This window comes from Bufo gargarizans, chromosome 11 (assembly GCF_014858855.1).
Source record: "Bufo gargarizans isolate SCDJY-AF-19 chromosome 11, ASM1485885v1, whole genome shotgun sequence".
Classification (NCBI taxonomy): domain Eukaryota; kingdom Metazoa; phylum Chordata; class Amphibia; order Anura; family Bufonidae; genus Bufo; species Bufo gargarizans.
Window position 1 is genome coordinate 16,020,905 of NC_058090.1, and position 18,094 is coordinate 16,038,998.

Sequence of the window (18,094 nt, forward strand, 5' to 3'; positions counted from 1 at the left end):
ATGCATTGGCCAAGCATCTCACTTTATAAATAAGCGTAGCATTAGCACTATAATTTTTGGCATTATTGTACTTTATCTGATTGGCAGGGTGCTTCTGCATTGTCTCTTTTTTTCCAATAACTCTAAAGGGCTATTAATTACATAGCAATGTATTCATCTTCCCGTCCTCCTACTGAGTGTTCACCCTGAGGTGTATAAATTAAGAATACAATGCCAGAATTATTATGACACTTACCAAGGAACATCAGTAGGAAAATGAAGGGGCTCCAAAGAATGTAACTCTGCACAGCAGAATAAAGTTATATGACATAGCGGGTTTGTCAAAAACTAGGCAACAAAAATTGTGGGTGCTTTAACGGGGTTATCCAATTTCACAAACAAACAGTCTCCCATGTGTCGGGCCCCTCAACGGTAATATACAGTCAAAGTTTAAGAAATGGCAAAAAATCATATTTATTATGGCTGGATCTTAACAAGGTTCCAGGTAGAGCTTCAACATGCAACAAGAAGAAATGGGAGTGAGACAAAACATTTTTTGAGCATTCAATTTAATGAAAACAACGAATAAACTGAAACAGGCTGTTTTTCAGCTGATCCATAGTTTAGGACCACATGCCTTTAAAAGGTCAAATCTGTGCAAAGATGTGGATTCATTGTAATTTTCTGTCAGGTAGTCACATGTTGTGATGGCAAAGGCAAAAAAACTCTCCCTTTTTGAACGTGGTCGGGTTGAACTGCATAAGCAGGGTCTCTCACAGCGCGCCATCGCTGCTGAGGGGGGACGCAGTAAGACAGTCATTTGGAATTTCTTAAATGATCCTGAGGGTTATGGAACAAAAAAGTCAAGTGGAAGACCCAAAAAAATGTCATCAGCACTGAGCCGGAGGATCCAATTGGCTGTCCGTCAAGACACTGGACGATCCTCGACCCAAATTAAGGCCCTTACTGGTGCTGACTGCAGCCCCATAACCATCAGACGGCATCTGAGACTGAAGGGCTTCAAAAACAAAAAAAGTCTTCAAAGACCTCGTCTCTTTGAACGCCACAGAACTGCTCATTTGGACTTTGCAAGAGAGCACCAAACATGAGACATTCAAAAGGTGGAAGAAAGTTTTATTCCTTGATGAGAATTTTTTTTACCTTGATGGTCCTGATTGTTTCCAACGTTACTGGCATGACAAGCAGATCCCACCTGAGATGTTTTCTACGCGCCACAATGGAGGGGGCGCCACAATGGTCTGGGGTGCTTTTTCCTTCAGTGGAACAATGGAGCTTCAGGGGCATCGGCTATGTGCAACGGCCGCTGGCTACAGTACACAATGCCCGCAGGACAAGGGACTTCTTCCAGGAGAATAACATCACTCTTTTGGCCCATCCTGCGTGTTTCCCTGATCTAAATCCAATTGAGAACCTTTGGGGATGGATGGCAAGGGAAGTTTACAAAAATGGACAACAGTTCCAGACAGTAGATGGCCTTCGTGCGGACGTCTTTACCACTTGGAGAAATGTTCCCACTCACCTCATGGAAACGCTTGCATCAAGCATGCCGAAACGAATTTTTGAAGTGATAAACAATGGAGCTACTCATTACTGAGTTCATGTTTGGAAGTTGGATTTCATTTTTTTTTGGGGGGGGGGAGGTTAGGTTTTTTTTTTGGAGGTGTGGTCCTAAACTTTTTTCAGCATGTTTCAGTTTATTGGTTGTTTTCATTAAATTGAATGCTCCAAAAATGTTTTGTCTCACTCCCATTTCTTCTTGTTGCATGTTGAAGCTCTACTTGGAACCTTAAGATCCAGCCATGATAAATATGATTTTTTTTGCTATTTTTCAAGTGGTCCTAAACTTTTGATTAGGACTGTATTAACCCCGTGTCGCTCCTGGTCCCCGCACTGCCGCTGCTGCTTCTCCCTGTACACAGATGAAAACATCCAGAGTCGGGGGGGAGCAGCCAATGGCAGGCGGGGATGGGGAAAAGCCTCCCTAGAGTCATCCAGGATGCTCGTCCCCGCCTGCCATTGGCCGCCCCCCCCCCCGGCCACCTGAGGTTTTCATCTGTGTACAGAGAGAAGCAACGACGGTGCGGGGACCAGGAGCGGGGGCAGGAAGTAGGGAGCCGGTTAAGTATATTACCTGTGAGTGGCCCGGCATATGGGGGGACTGTTTGTAAAATTGAATAACCCCTTTAACGGTAGCTGCCAGTGATGGTCAGTGAACATCCGTTACCAGTGCAGTGTTTTGGCTACTCTGGGCAGATAAAATTTCATTATGAAACCAGACAACCCCTTTAAGCCATTTCATATTGGAATAAGATGCACCAACTTTATTAAAGGGGTTTCAGAGATTTTTTTTAATTTTTTTTACTGATGACAGATCCTCTAGATAGGTCATCAGTATCTGACCGTTGGGGGTCCGACACTTTCAGCCCCCACCAATCAGCTGTTTGAGAAGGCACCGGCGCTCACAGTAGCTCCTCGGCCTTCTCTCAGCTTATCAAGCACAGCGCCGTACATTGTATAGTAGCTGTGCTTGGTATCGCACCTCAGCCCCTTTCACTTCAATGTGGCTGAGCTGCCGTGTGACTGATGAACATGTCATCACTAGGGAAAGCAGAGAGAAGCCTGCAGCACTATGGCAAACTCGGTGCTTTCTCAAACAGCTGATCTGTGTGGGTCCCGGGTGTCACAGCCCCCACCATCAGATACTGTGGACCTATCCAGAAAATCCCTTTAAGAAGCACAGGCTTCTGGCAGTCCTATGCAAAATCATACGCAATGTAGATTATTTTTCTGGTACACGATTTGCACTGCATATCAGTCAGGTCATGGGAGGCCATATCCTCTTTTAAGCCCCGCCGACTTTTGCAAACGCGGCAAGAGCCGTGTAAAATTGAAAAAAGTTTTTGTACCAAAGCCTCAAATAAATGAATAGCAAATTAGTGTTTGCTGCAAGCAAAAATAAACATTATATAGAGATATAATACTGCGCTTACGATTATAAAACTTAAGGACACATTTCATATAAGCCATGTTTAGCCAGATGGCAATGCCCGTGGGCCCTGGTATCTGCAGACTAGAGTTCTTTCTAAGGCCCCCTTTCAATAATGATATCACTTATTTTTTTTGTTCAATAATTTTTTTATTCAATTAATTGCTTCATTTTCATGTCAGATCTTTTTGCTGTCAGGTATTGTGTTTTCTGTTCATATCTGAGTACAAAAAAAAGCCCATACTAAATTTCTTTCTTTTCATTCTCGTAAAGGGATTCTTCATGTCAATATATTTTTACATTGATAGGATTAATATGGCGGTAAAAGTTAGATAGGTCTGGTTTAAAGGGGTATTCCAGTAAAAAAAATCAGCCTGTGATAAATGAATAATGTCCCCTGGTTAGATAAAGTCCCAGAATACGTCCAATGTCCGGTATTTCACTCTGTATATCTTTTACACAACAGAAATAAAAATCCCTTCTGCATCAATTTAATTGTGACAGCAAACACTGACTGATCCAGTTATGCGGAGCATCAAGAGACGCAACATAAAACAGTAGTGGCCCATTCACCAACGGGACCAATTAAATCAGGTTTTTGCTGTACAGGAGATGAAGTTTATGGGAGGCTGAATAGCGAAGATAAAAAAAAAAATTACAAATGATTATTCAGCAGATCAGCACCGATGTGATCTACTGTATCAGCATTTTGGAGGGTAAAAAAGAACCTAAAAATCTAATTTATAAACCCATAAAGTCTAAAACTTTGGGATAAACTTGGGCAGGTATAATAAAATAACAAAATATTATTCCCCCCCCCCCCGTCCTGCCGCCCTCCCAGTCACTGGTAAAGGACCTTCAAAGTGAACCAACAAAAGGGCTTTGTGTAAAGTCATCATCACTTCCGATAGTTTATTGAGAATTTCAACTTCCCAATACATTTTTTCCCAAAACAATTTAGAGCAGAATATAAAAACAGTGACACAGTCCTAACCTCAGTATCTGAGGAAAGGGATTTAGGGGTCATTATGATCCAGAGGATCATCCTCCTTGTAACGTTTGTAACGAATTATATGGTATTTGGCCCCATTACTGCTCCCCGTCTTCACTTCTCCTTAGGAGCCTGGATGGCAAACTGCCGAAACATCTAGTGATATGTCCCTGGTTTACAACCAATCAATAGTCTCCAACCTTTGGCTCTCCATATAAAAACTACAACTCCCAGGATGTCTTGACAAGAGTTTGGGATGTCAGGGCATATTGAGAGTTGTAGTTTTGCAGCAGTGAAGTTCCATCGACTGGAGACAGCTGCCTTATATAATTCAACATAGGCAGGCTGATTTGCCATAATTTCTGTAGGACAACCCCCAAGGAACATGTAATGGTCAACATTCATGACTGGTGATTTTTGTTTACTATACTTTGGATGGATTCTAATGGTTAAAGAGAGGACTATGGACAAGGACATATCACTAGAATGCCCTGAATACAATGTGTTCATGGTATCAAGATAAAACAGTAAAGAAAAATAAAACAAAAGAAAAAACATCTTTCCAGAGGGTTTTTTACAAAAAGAATTCACCAACATAACATGACATGTAGTTACCTGTCCCAGAGGTTAGGAGAAGATTTTGCGTGACTGTCTTGTAGAATTTTAGGTTGCCACAGACAGGTGGGTACCCAGGAATTTCGTACCCTGCAGCATAAAGGATAAACCATGGCTAGATATGGCTCATACAGTATCAAACACCATCACCAGGATCCATCGTAAAAATGACATAACTTGATGCATCGTTGGGTCCATTAACTACACATAATGGAAGCGAACCAGTGTGAGGTAACTGCGCACGGTGCAAATTTGTATGCAGAAAATCCCCAAAAAATCTGCATACATATGCAATATTTATCACAGTTTTTGTGCATTTTTATGGATTTTCTTTTTATGTTAACACCCCCATTGAAGTCTATGTAGAAAACCCCTCTACAGAAGGTGGGGAATAGCACAAAAAAATGCAGTATAGCCAGTGAGATATTCAATAAAATGTGTCTGTATAGCGCCACCTGCTGTTTGTTCTTTACCTTACTTTTATGTCCGTCTCACTGAGCTAGTCGAACGTGCTTAGTTTAAATGCCACTGAAGAGAATCTAGCAGGGCAATTGGAGCGGGGACTGGGGAGATCTCTGGATCCATGCGAGGTACAGAGAAGGTTCTAGCTTTGTTAGAAAGGTATTGTCATGTACTATATGGTGTCTGATTTAAATTTTTTACACCAATCATGGCATAACCCCTTTAAAAGGTCTCATGGTAAATGACTTGGCCGTAGTGATCAGTGATGGTCAGTTCGCAGTGTTGGCCACCGAACACATGCGGGCTGCCATCTTGACTCGCTCGTCCAGCGATGCACAGGTAAGCCCTTACCTGTGCCTTTGCCGGGAGCCGGTCTGAAATCAAATGCAGTCACCGGGAGCAGGCAGGTCCGAGAACAGCCCGATGAAGGCCCCCGGCGGCTTTTCTCGGAACTGCCTGGTCCCGGTGACCGCATTTGATTTCAGGCCGACTCCGGACACAGGCAAGGGCTTACCTGTGCATCGCCGGACGGGTGAGTCAAGATGGCAGCCTGCATGTGTTCGTTGGCCAACACTGCGAACTGACCATCACTGGTTGTGATGTCAGCGAGACAAAGGTGAACTGTTAGTAATTCCCTGTGATAAATTTCTAAGACCCAACTGCTTTCCTATTTTACAAAAAGTTGGCCATAACTTCCACGTTATGGTTCTAAAATGTGTTACTTTAACATTTTGCCCAAGGCAACAAATTCACTAGCCTGGAATTACAGATTTGAGTCCATATTGGCTGTTACAGTGGTTCAAACTCCCCATACAATGAAACTGGGCGATGGATGAAAGATGTTTCTAGGAAAGTTCTTTCAAAGAAAGATCTTTTGTCCGACTATAAGACAAAAGTATTAAACATGGCCGAGTTAGTTTCAAATGATAATGATCTGTCATTGGTCAGCTAAGACGATAGTTCGTTGTTAAATTTCCTTTTGGTTGAACTAGTCTGTTGTGATCAACTTTAGGCCCCTTTTCAGATGAGCAAGTTCCACACTCCGGACTGGCAGCGTGAGTATGCAGCAGCTTCTGTCCTGACCTCCCAGCACTGACGGGGGTCACATTGTATTATATTTATTTATGATGCTATGTAACCCTTACAGTTCTGGAATGTATTGGATAACACTGACAGCATTATGTCAGTGTTATCCAGTACATTCCAGACCAGACCATATAATGCTTTGCGACCCTGGCAGTGCTGGGAGGTTAGGATGGGAGCTGCTGCATACTCACACTGCGAGGCCGGAGCATGGAACTCGCTCGTCTGAAAGGGGTCTTAGACTAACGTGTATGGAAAGAGACTCGAATGAGCTTCAGAAACTGCATGTGCTAATCCAGCCTAACAGCTTCCACTTTGCGTAGTTGAGGGATCCCTTTAGAAACAATTGTCCAAGACAAAAGATCAATGTTTGTCATGTTATCAAATACAAATGGACATGAATATTCTACAGTTACATTCATGTGCACAATGAAAAATTACTATTACAAATTAAAAAGAAAAAAACCATGATGGAATATTTGAAATACATAAGGATATTCATAATCATGGATTATTGCACTTTCCTAAAAATAAATTTTGAAAAAACTAAATTCAGTTACCCACTACCCAAAGGACAAATCCTGCCTAGGGCATGTTCACATCTGTGTTGGAGGCTCTGTTTGGGGTCTCCATCACATATTTTGTCAAAAATGGCCAAGAGAAAAGCCCTGCACATAGGACTATTTTTTTCGCTAAAAAAGCTTTCTCCTAAACGAGAACCAAACAGATCCCAATATAGTCAATGGGATCTGTTTATCTCCCTTCCTGATAGTTTTGTGGAAAATCCAGCACTTCCTTTATTTTAGTTTTTATGTTCCTATAACAGAACAACAGAAATAAAGACCACCTATCTCAAAGAGACCTTACTTGGCTCCAGAGGTGTAAACCAAAGCTCCTGGGCTCCAATGCAAAATTTGTAATGGGCATGTGCTAGTTATGGCCATCTCAGGCACCAGGTGCAATTGCTACCTCTGCACCCTCTACAGCTAAACCCTACTTGGCTCTTAATTGTGGTCATGTTATATTCAGACTAAGGCAACAGTTAAAAATGTGGCCACTCTGGCTAGTAGCTACAGAGACTTCTTTTAAAACCTAAATTGGAGGAAAAGCTAGATACTTTCTCATTGACTCTTGAAGAGAAGCTAGCTACTTCCTCATTGACTTTGGAGGAGAAACTAGCTACTTTCTAGTGGACTCTGGAGGAGAAGCTAGGTACTTCATCATTGACTTTGATAAGGAGGCTAGATACTTCCTGAGAGACCTTGGAGGGGAAGCTACTTCCTCACTAACCTTGAAGGAGAAGCTAGCCACTTTCTCAATGACTATGGAGGAAAAGCGAGCTACTTTCTCATTGAGAAAGTAGCTAGTTTTATCTCCAGAGTCAATGAGAAAGAAGCTTGCTTCTCCTTTAGAGTCAAGGCGAAACAAGCTTGCTTCTAGTTCAGTGTCAAGGAGAAAGTAGCTAGCTTCTCCTCCAGAATAAATAAGAAAGTAGCTAGTTTCTTTCTCCCCCACAGTCAATGAGAAAGTAGCTAGCTTCTCCTCCAGAAGTCAATGCATAAGTAGCTAGTTTCTCCTCCCGAGTCATTGACTCTGAAGGAGAAGCTAGCTACTTTCTCACAGACTCTGGGTGATAAGCTAGCTACTTTCTCATTGACTCTGGAGGAGATGGTAGCTACTTTCTCATTGACTCTGGAGGAGATGGTAGCTACTTTCTCATTGACTCTGGAGGAGATGGTAGCTACTTTCTCATTGACTCTGGAGGAGATGGTAGCTACTTTCTCATTGATTTTAGAGGGAAAGCTAGATACTTCCTGCGTGACCATGGAGGGGTAGCTAGCTTCTACCTCAATGACTTTGGAAGAGAAGCAAGCTGCACACCTAATGACTGCCACCATAGAATCATATTCCAGCACAGTGAAAGGGATTTGAAGGGAAAAGTTCATTCACTGAGATTTCCTACTAGAAAGAAGTGTGACAAAGAAACTAGCTCCACAAGAACCAATATGGCTGCCAATTATTCTATAAAACAGCTAATGCCTATGCAAGAGGGCAGGATATGTCCTTGTATCCTGTACTACTGTTTGGCACCATACAATGTGGTTGAAAGTAACATTTTCAAACAAGATGGTTACATTTTCTAAAACTGTATCAGTCATCAATCATCACTAAATGCTTCTGTCCATTTATAATGGGTTATTAAAAACCATCATATATAACCCAACAGTGTACATTTCTACTGTCATTAGATACAACAGATTTGCAGCGGAAAATGCAGACCCAGAAATGCCAAGACTACAAAAAGACATTTTCAAGGGGTTATGTTGTTAGTTGCCTTGATTTGAAAACACTGATATACAAAGCATCTGCCACAAACAAAGCCACATAGATAGAAGGCGGTCCATAGACAGAACATAGGCACACGCTGATATAATGAGGCATAATGAATATAAAGCGCATCCACGGCTCCTGCTTGTATTCCACACACATTTACACAGCAGTAAATGGAATACAATAGGTAAACAACAGTGCCTGACTCTGGGGTATATTACGTAGGTCGGAAACATTTCTGCACTGATTAAATAAGACAATTTCAGTGTCATAATAACAAAAGAAATGAAAGATGCTTTAATAAAATTGCTCCCTGCTATCATATCTTCAGCAGTGACTTAGGCTACTTTCACACCAGCGTTTTTCTTTTCCGGCACCGAGTTCCGTCCTAGGGGCTCCATACCAGAAAAGTACTGATCAGTTTTATCCTAATGCATTCTGAATGGAGAGCAATCCGTTCAGGATGCATCAGGATGTCTTCAGTTCAGTATTTTTGACTGATCAGGCGAACGATAAAACCGCAGCATGCTACGGTTTTATCTCCGGCCAAAAAAAACTGAAGACTTGCCTGAATGACGGATCCGGCATTTTTTTCCATAGGAATGTCTTAGTGCCGGATCCAGCATTCAAAATACCGCAGACCGAAAAAAAAGTGAAAAAAATAAATGCCGGATCCGTTTTATTCCAGATGACACCGGAAAGACGGATCCGGCATTTCAATGCATTTTTCTGACTAATCAGGCATTTTTCAGACTGATCAGGACCCTGATCAGTCTTACAAATGCCATCAGTTGGCATATGTTTTGGCGACGGAACTGCTTGCAGGATCACTCTGCCGCAAGTGTGAAAGTAGCCTTAAAGTTCTTTTTACCATGGAAGGAACATTTACCCTGTGCTCAGTCTTCCCCCCCCCCCCTGCTGAGTTATGGACTTTGAGACAAAGAGAAGGAAAGGGAAGCAAAACTTCACTGAGTACATACCTGGCTCGACAAAACATCCTACTCATCTTCACCTACTATAATACTGCCAGGAGCGGATTGGCCATAGACCTTACAGGGAGATTTCCAGGTGGGCTGATGCCCTGGGGGCCAGTCAAGCCCTACTCTCTGCTGCTGACCGCACATCTCCTCCTGAATTCAACTATGGCACTCATCTCACTTCCTGAGCCCCCTGTTCCAGGCAATATATTGTGCTGAACTGTGGTATATGGTTCTGCTAGGACAGTATTTTGTGCTATGGTATTGCTGAACCTGCCTACTTGTGTTACCCTGCCTGTGACGAATACCACGCCTCTTGCCCGCTTGACTTCACCCACTTCGAGCTCACGAGACGCGGTATGGTCACGGGTTACCGGAGAGTAACGTTAAGCCCTCCAGAGGAGCAGGTAAGGTTATCTTGGTACGGTTTACACAGACACCCCCTGTCCATGCGGGCACAGAGAGGCAACAAGCTGAGAGAGCCTTTTCACTGCGGCAGTGAAAACAGCGCCGTCTCAGCCCGGGTATCTGCCACCAGCTTCTCGTTTGATATAAGCCTGGTCCGCTAACGGGATTATATAGGGTGAGAAACCAACCCGCGGTAGCTTAGGCCGAAACACGGACGTGGGGATTTCCTGATTGAGATACAAGATAGCACAAAATTAAATTATATATTTAATCGCTTAAGGGCACACTAGATAACACAATATACACAGAGAATATATACAGTGGTCTGAGGTTACAGATACAGTTGATATAGGTACAACAGGGTTAAGCAGAACAATAAGTCAGTTTACCATAAATATGAGTCCTTTGGGTAGTGGTGAGTTCTAAGCTGTATTCATGTCGGTGGAAGTGATGTCAGACAGTTTCAGGTCCCTCCAAAACATATTGCACGATGTGACCCCCTTTCAGAGGAAAGACGCCGCTCGCTGGCTTGCATGGGCTTATGACCTGTAGCCGGCCGCTCCCCTCCCTGCCTATGGGTAGGGTCCACCCCTCTTCTCTGGTGCTGGGAGCAAATGACCCATAAAACCCCTTAGGGTGATAGCCTCAGACCAGAATGTCGCAGGAAGATGGTCCTGGGCCCAATTGATCTTCCTGAGTTCCGGCTACAACTAGAGTCCAAGCATGGTACCGTTATTTGGTTTCTGTGGGGAGATATGTATATCTCCCCTCCCGGGCATCCTAGCCTTAAGCCAGGACTATGTGGATGTTTGGCTTTGCCCCAGGATCGCAAAAAGATCACTGAATTATGCCATGGATGGATGGACGATTCATAATTCCTTATAAAATGTAGGTGTCAACATGTCTGGGAGGTATCATTGATCCTGGCAAGGGCTGAAACCTCCTGCTGGGGGTTTTCCTGCAGGATCCGTGCTATCTGACGGGAGGTGTGAAATGTAACCAAATGTGGCCTGCTAGGAGTTTTCTGCTATCTGGCTGCGGCCTCCTATGTAAAAGAATATAACTACTATAATACTGCCTCCTATGTAAAAGAATATAACTACTATAATACTGCCTCCTATGTAAAAGAATATAAAACTACTATAATACTGCTCCTATGTACGGGAATATAACTACTATAATACTGCTCCTATGTACAAGAATATAACTACTATAATACTGCCTCCTAGGTACAAGAATATAACTACTATAATACTGCTCCTATGTACAAGAATATAACTTCTATAATACTGCTCCTATGTACAAGAATATAACTACTATAATACTGCTCCTATGTACAAGAATATAACTACTATAATACTGCTCCTATGTACAAGAACATAACTACTATAATACTGCTCCTAGGTACAAGAATATAACTACTATAATACTGCTCCTATGTCCAAGAATATAACTACTATAATACTGCTCCTATGAACAAGAATATAACTACTATATTTTTTTTAATAGGCGATTCCAAAAATTTCCCAGTGAACTGATTTACTATTATTACTATTGTGGCTATGTGAACACTGATGAATGTTCTTTCAGTATCTGTTGTATTCTGTAAAATGTGTTTTTCTTTCTACTTCTTAGAAAGGACAATGTTGAAACTCTTTCCTACCCTTGTCCGCAGCTGGTGGTCGTGCGTAATCAGTAACATACAAATTCTTTTATCTACCCCCTCAGTTTTCAGTGCGGCCTCTGCCTGTCCGCCAATTTTGCTTTGAATGTAGAATATCATATGATGGAAGACTCTGCCTGGAATGTGATTGTGGAAGATATAATAATGGCTGATAGGATGTAGATTTGAGAGGAAGAAATAAGGATTTGTATAAAAGTCTAAAGTTGCGTTTCTTTAGACCTTTGGACTTTTGATCACTAATGATATATCTTGTATCAATCTGCTTGGAAATAAATTATCATAGGGTTTTACAGACATATTGGTCAATAGCAGATACTTAGTTCTAACTTCCAACTGATATAGTACAAAGCACTGCAATAATTGGTCCCCAGTAATTCCATTTACAGCCATAGACCAGAGGGACGATGTTTCTGGTTTCTAATTGTGGACAACCCCTGTAATAGTAGAAACTGAGGGGAAAAAAAAACAACTGGTCCATCAAGTTACACTATTAATTGGTTCCAGAACGACCATTGTATGTTGAGTAATTAGTTTCAAAGTCCCAAAATGTCATCCAAGATGAGAGAAAATGAGGATTTAAGAAAAATAAGCAGATAACTAAGACAGATAAGACAAGTCCTTACATATAACAATCAGGAATATCTGCTAACTAGTAACTCGTACAGCTATTTTACCAGAGAAGTGACCTTGATTGGTTGGGTCTGACTCTGAGACATGGTATGTTGAGTCTAGCTTCAACTTGGGATGGGTCAAAAATGACCACTGTATGTTGAAAATATTGTATTCTGAGGGATCACTGTATCCTGTCTTTAACGCAATTCTAGAATGGACCAGATGATTTTGATCCTTCACCAATCCATGACCCCTCTGCTCAGAGATGTTAACTTGAGATTGTTCCCCACTAAATTTTAATCTCCTTATCATTTGCTGCTTAATTTCCCAATATATCCTTACAGCAGTTGGAGCTCCATATCCTCTGCAAAGACAGAATTAAGTGATAAAATTGTTGCTGCAGCAGCCACCACTAGGGGGAGCTGAAGAGCGTACTGCACACTGTTTTACTATGGAGTTCATTTTATCAGTTCGCTGTAAGCTCCTCAGTTCCGTCAAGAGGTGGTTTCAGGTTGAAAGAATGTTATCCCTTAATTCTAGGTGTATGCACTGGATTTGGAGCTCTGTATCTAAAAAAATAGAGCCCCAGCCACCATGAAGGTATATTAACAAATGAATCTCTGCAGAATGTTGGACCTATTTCGGCATGGTAAAACTCCGTTTATTTTGAGGGTCCCCCCCCCCCCCCCAGTGTTTCTCAGTAAATGCTATTAATCTGTGTCCATGAACTGAGTCATATTTCAGTCCTGTGTCCAAACACATTTCACACATTTGGAGTCAGGCATGGCTGTTGAGGTTTGCTCATTAGCTGGCAAAGAAAAGATGCTAACCAGTAAATGCTGCAAGACACAAGCGGGTGTGAGATTCATGTTATGTGTTTACTGGAGTCCTAATGTATCCTTAAAATACCTAACAAATTGCTCTGCAGCGAGTAGACATCTCGGTAAGTCATGCAACAATTTGTTTTATGCAGTCCTATTGGAGTCGATGTAGCACCCCAGAGCAGGCACTACCATTCCTGCACCCTGCTACTGCCTCTAATGGCTAACAAATAATGTCATCTGTGTACTTGATTCCAGGTCCTTTAATATTGTGCCTTAATGACATTGCTATGTAACATATGTATTGTATTACAGTTAATGTACCTGGTTATGCAGCAGGTGGCAGCTTATCTGCTTATGGAATTTATCATTGCATTCTCCCCCCTTTTAGGCAGAAGTGGGCAGGTCCTGCTTCCTACCAAGGGAGTGGTTGCAGGAAGCTATAGTAGTCAATAGGAGAATTGTAAAGAGACAAGAAATAGAATGGCGCATTGAGGGGAGTGCCCCCCCCCCTCCCTCCTGCAGCAGGAGTATTCCAGGGGAAGCAGCTCATAGAGCACCATGACTCTTTGCAGATTTTAGACTGAGTATTAAGAGGGGGTCAATGGCTAAAGGCACCCTACTCAAAAGGTACCAGAACTGCAAGAAAGTCCAGTAGCCAGGCTGAAGCCAGAGATTAGCACAGCAGAGAGAGAGAAAGCAAGGTATCCAAGTTTGCCTGCCAGTTTACCCCAAAACCGTCTGGAAGAGAAAGATCAATTGTTGTCTGGATGCAAGTTTATTCAAGTTAGGCCTCATGCACACGACCGTTGTGTGCATCCGTGGCCGTTGTGCCGTTTTCCGTTTTTTTTCGCGGACCCATTGACTTTCAATGGGTCCGTGGAAAAATCGGAAAATGCACCGTTTTGCAGCCGAGGCCGTGATCCGTGTATCCTGTCTGTCAAAAAAATATGACCTGTCCTATTTTTTTGACGGACAACGGTTCACGGACCCATTCAAGTCAATGGGTCCGTGAAAGAACACGGATGCACACAAGATTGGCATCCGTGTCCGTGATCCGTGGCCGTAGGTTGCTTTCATACAGACGGATCCGAAGATCCGTCTGCATAAAAGCTTTTTCTGATCTAAGTTTTCACTTCGTGAAAACTCATTTCCGACAGTATATTCTAACACAGAAGCGTTCCCATGGTGATGGGGACGCTTCTAGTTAGAATACACTGCAAACTTTGTACAAGACTGCCCCCTGCTGCCTGGCAGCACCCGATCTCTTACAGGGGGATATGATAGCACAATTAACCCCTTCAGGTGCGGCACCTAAAGGGGTTAATTGTACTATCATATTCCCCTGTAAGAAATCAGGGCTGCCAGGCAGCAGGGGGCAGACCCCCCCCCCTCCCCAGTTTGAATATCGTTGGTGGCACAGTGTGCGCCCACCATCGCCCCCCCCTCCCTCCCTCTATTGTAATAAATCGTTGGTGGCACAGTGTGCCCCCACCATCGCCCCCCCTCCCTCTCTCTATTGTATTAAATCGTTGGTGGCACAGTGTGCCCCCACCATCGCCCCCCCCTCCCTCTATTGTATTAAATTGTTGGTGGCACAGTGTGCCAACCACCATCGCCCCCCCCCTCTATAGCAGTAACATTGGTGGCAGTGTGCGGTATCCCATTCCCCCCCCCCCATCATTGGTGGCAGCGGAGTTCCGATCGGAGTCCCAGTTTAATCGCTGGGGCTCCGATCGGTAACCATGGCAACCAGGAAGCTACTGCAGCCCTGGTTGCCATGGTTACTTAGCAATAGTACAACAGTAGAAGATTCATACTTACCTGCTTGCTGCTGCGATGTCTGTGAACGGCCGGGAGCTCCTCCTACTGGTAAGTGACAGTTCTTTAGCAATGCGCCGCACAGACCTTTCACTTACCAGTAGGTGGAGCTCCCGGCCGGACACAGACATCGCAGCAGCAAGCAGGTAAGTATGAATCTTCTACTGCTGTTGTACTATTGCTAAGTAACCATGGCAACCAGGGCTGCAGTAGCGTCCTGGTTGCCATGGTTACCGATCGGAGCCCCCAGCGATTAAACTGGGACTCCGATCGGAACTCCGCTGCCACCAATGATGGGGGGGGGGGAATGGGAGACCGCACACTGCCACCAATGTTACTGCTATAGAGGAAGGGGGGGGGGCGATGGTGGTTGGCACACTGTGCCACCAACGATTTAATACAATAGAGGGAGGGAGGGGGGGCGATGGTGGGCGCACACTGTGCCACCAACGATATTCAAACTGGGGAGGGGGGGGGTCTGCCCCCTGCTGCCTGGCAGCCCCGATTTCTTACAGGGGAATATGATAGTACAATTAACCCCTTTAGGTGCCGCACCTGAAGGGGTTAATTGTGCTATCATATCCCCCTGTAAGAGATCGGGTGCTGCCAGGCAGCAGGGGGCAGTCTTGTACAAAGTTTGTAGTGTATTCTAACCTGAAGCGTCCCCATCACCATGGGAACGCCTCTGTGTTAGAATATACTGTCGGATCTGAGGTTCACGAAGTAGCTCATATCCGACAGTATATTCTAACATAGAGGCGTTCCCATGGTGATGGGGACGCTTCAAGTTAAAATATACCATCGGATTGGAGAAAACTCCAATCCGATGGTATAAAAGAACTCCAGACTTTACATTGAAAGTCAATTGGACGGATCCGTTTGAAATGGCACCATATTGTGTCAACATCAAACGGATCCGTCCCCATTGACTTGCATTGTAATTCAGGACGGATCCGTTTGGCTCCGCACGGCCAGGCGGACACCAAAACGACTTTTTTTTCATGTCCGTGGATCCTCTAAAAATCAAGGAAGACCCACGGACGGAAAAACGGTCACGGATCACGGACCCACGGACCCCGTTTTTGCAGACCGTGAAAAAAAACTGTTGTGTGCATGAGGCCTAAAACTGTTACACTTTATCAAGTCTGGACTCTACTTATTCTCCACAAACTCCTACTTTTTCAAATGCTACTGACCCTAACCCTGGGGAGAGATGGTGTCCAGGTGGGAGCACTGTGACACACAGAACTAGTAAGGCCGCATCACACTCATTTCCAAAGTCAACTTTTTTTAAGGACCAGTTCAGTTCTGAAGTCAATTTGTGGGGCTTACATAGTGGAAACCCCCCATAAATGACCCCATTGAAGAAACTACACCCTTCAAGTTACTCAAAACAGATTTTACAAATTTTGTTAACCCTTTAGGTGTTCCACAAGATTTAAAGGAAAATGGAGATGAAATTTCACTTTTTTTGGCAGATTTCTTATTTTAATCAATTTTTTTCTTTAACGCATAGAGGTTTAACAGCCAAACAAAACTTAATATTTATTACTCCGATTCTGCGGTTTACACAAACACCCCACATGTGGTCGTCAACTGGTGTAAGGGCACACGGCAGGGCTCAGAAGAAAAGGATTTGGGAAAGCAGATTTTACTGAACTGGTTTTTAGATGCCATGTCCCATTTGAAGCCCCCCTGATGCACCCCTACAGTAGAAACTTTCAAAATGTGACCACATTTTGGAACCTAGGGGGTAAGGTGCCAGTTTTATTGTTACTATTTTTGGGGTACATATGATTTTTAATTGCTCTGTACTGTTTTTTGTCAAGCAAGGTAACCAAAAAATTGCTGTTTTGGCACTTTTTATTTTTTACAACATTCATCTGACAGGGTAGATCATGTGCTATTTTTATAGAGCAGGTTGGAAGCAATGATATCAAATAGGTCTACTTTCTTTGTTTTCCGTTTTACATAATAAACCATTTTAGAATTATTTTTTTGTGCCTCCATTTTCTGAATGCCATATTTTTTTATTTTTCGGCCGATCGTCTTGTACAGGGGCTTGTTTTTGCAGGAAGAGTTGACGTTTTTATTGGTACCATTTTTGGCTACATGTGAATTTTTGATCATTCATTATTACACTTTATGGTGAAAGTGACCACAAAATTGGTTGTTTTAGCACAGTTTTTATTTATTTGTACAGCATTCCCCTGAGAGGTTAGGTCATGTGACATTTTTATAGACCAGATCGTTACGGACGTAGCAATACCTAATATGTATACTTTTTCTTATTTAAGTTTTACACAATAATAGCATTTTTTAAACCAAAAATAAATCTGTTTTAGTGTCTCCATAGTCTGAGAGTCATAGCTTTTTTTATTTTTTGACCAATTATCTTAATTAAGTTCTAATTTTTGGCGGGATGAGGTGATGGTTTGATTGGTACTATTTTGGGGGGCATACACCTTTTTGATTGCTTGGTGTTGCACTTTATGTGATGTAAGGTAAGGGTACTTTCACACTTGCGGCAGGACGGATCCAACAGGCTGTTCACTATGTCTGATCCGTCCTGCCGCTATTTCGCCGTGCCGCCGGACCGCCGCTCCATCCCCATTGACTATAATAGGGACGGGGGCGAAGCTCCGGTGCAGCACGACGAAAGCCGCCGGACTAAAAAGTCCTGCATGTCCGACTTTTTAGTCCGGCAGCCGTGCACTGCCGTGCTGCGCCGGAGCTCCGCCCCGTCTCCATTATAGTCAATGGGGACGGAGCGGCGGTCCGGCTGCACGGCGAAATAGCGGCAGGACGGATCCGATATGGTGAACAGCCTGTTGGATCCTTCCTGCCGCAAGTGTGTGAAAGTAGCCTAACAAAAAATGACTTTTTTGGCACTGTTTTTATAAAAAAATATTACGGTGTTTATCTGAGGGGTTAGGTCATATATTTTTATAGAGCAGGTTGTTATGGGTGCGGAAATACCCAATATGTCAACTTTTTTTATTTATTTAACTTTAACACAATAATAGCAGTTTTGAAGAAAAAAAAATATATTTTAGTGTCTCCATTGCCTGAGAGTCATAGTTTTTTTTTACATTTTTTTGACAGATTGTCTTAGGTAGGGTCTCATTTTTTGTGGGATGAGGTGACTGTTTGATTGGTACTTTTTTGGGGGGCATACGTTGTTTTGATTGCTTGGTGTTGCAATTTTTGTAATGTAAAGTGACCAAAAATAGCTTTTTTTAGCACTTTTTAAATTAAATTTTTGTTTATGGTTTTTACCTGAGGGGTTAGGTCATGTGATCT

General features: G+C 43.1%; 1 protein-coding gene across 1 annotated transcript in view; it reads right to left on the bottom strand.

Annotated features, from left to right (window-relative positions):
* Window positions 1–18,094, bottom strand: part of BEGAIN (brain enriched guanylate kinase associated) — a 132,323-nt gene that overhangs the window by 73,110 nt on the left and 41,119 nt on the right. Inside the window, exon 2 of the mRNA XM_044272567.1 lies at window positions 4,593–4,682. Within this exon, the coding sequence (XP_044128502.1) occupies window positions 4,593–4,682 (90 nt within the window). The remainder of the gene's footprint in view (window positions 1–4,592; window positions 4,683–18,094) is intronic.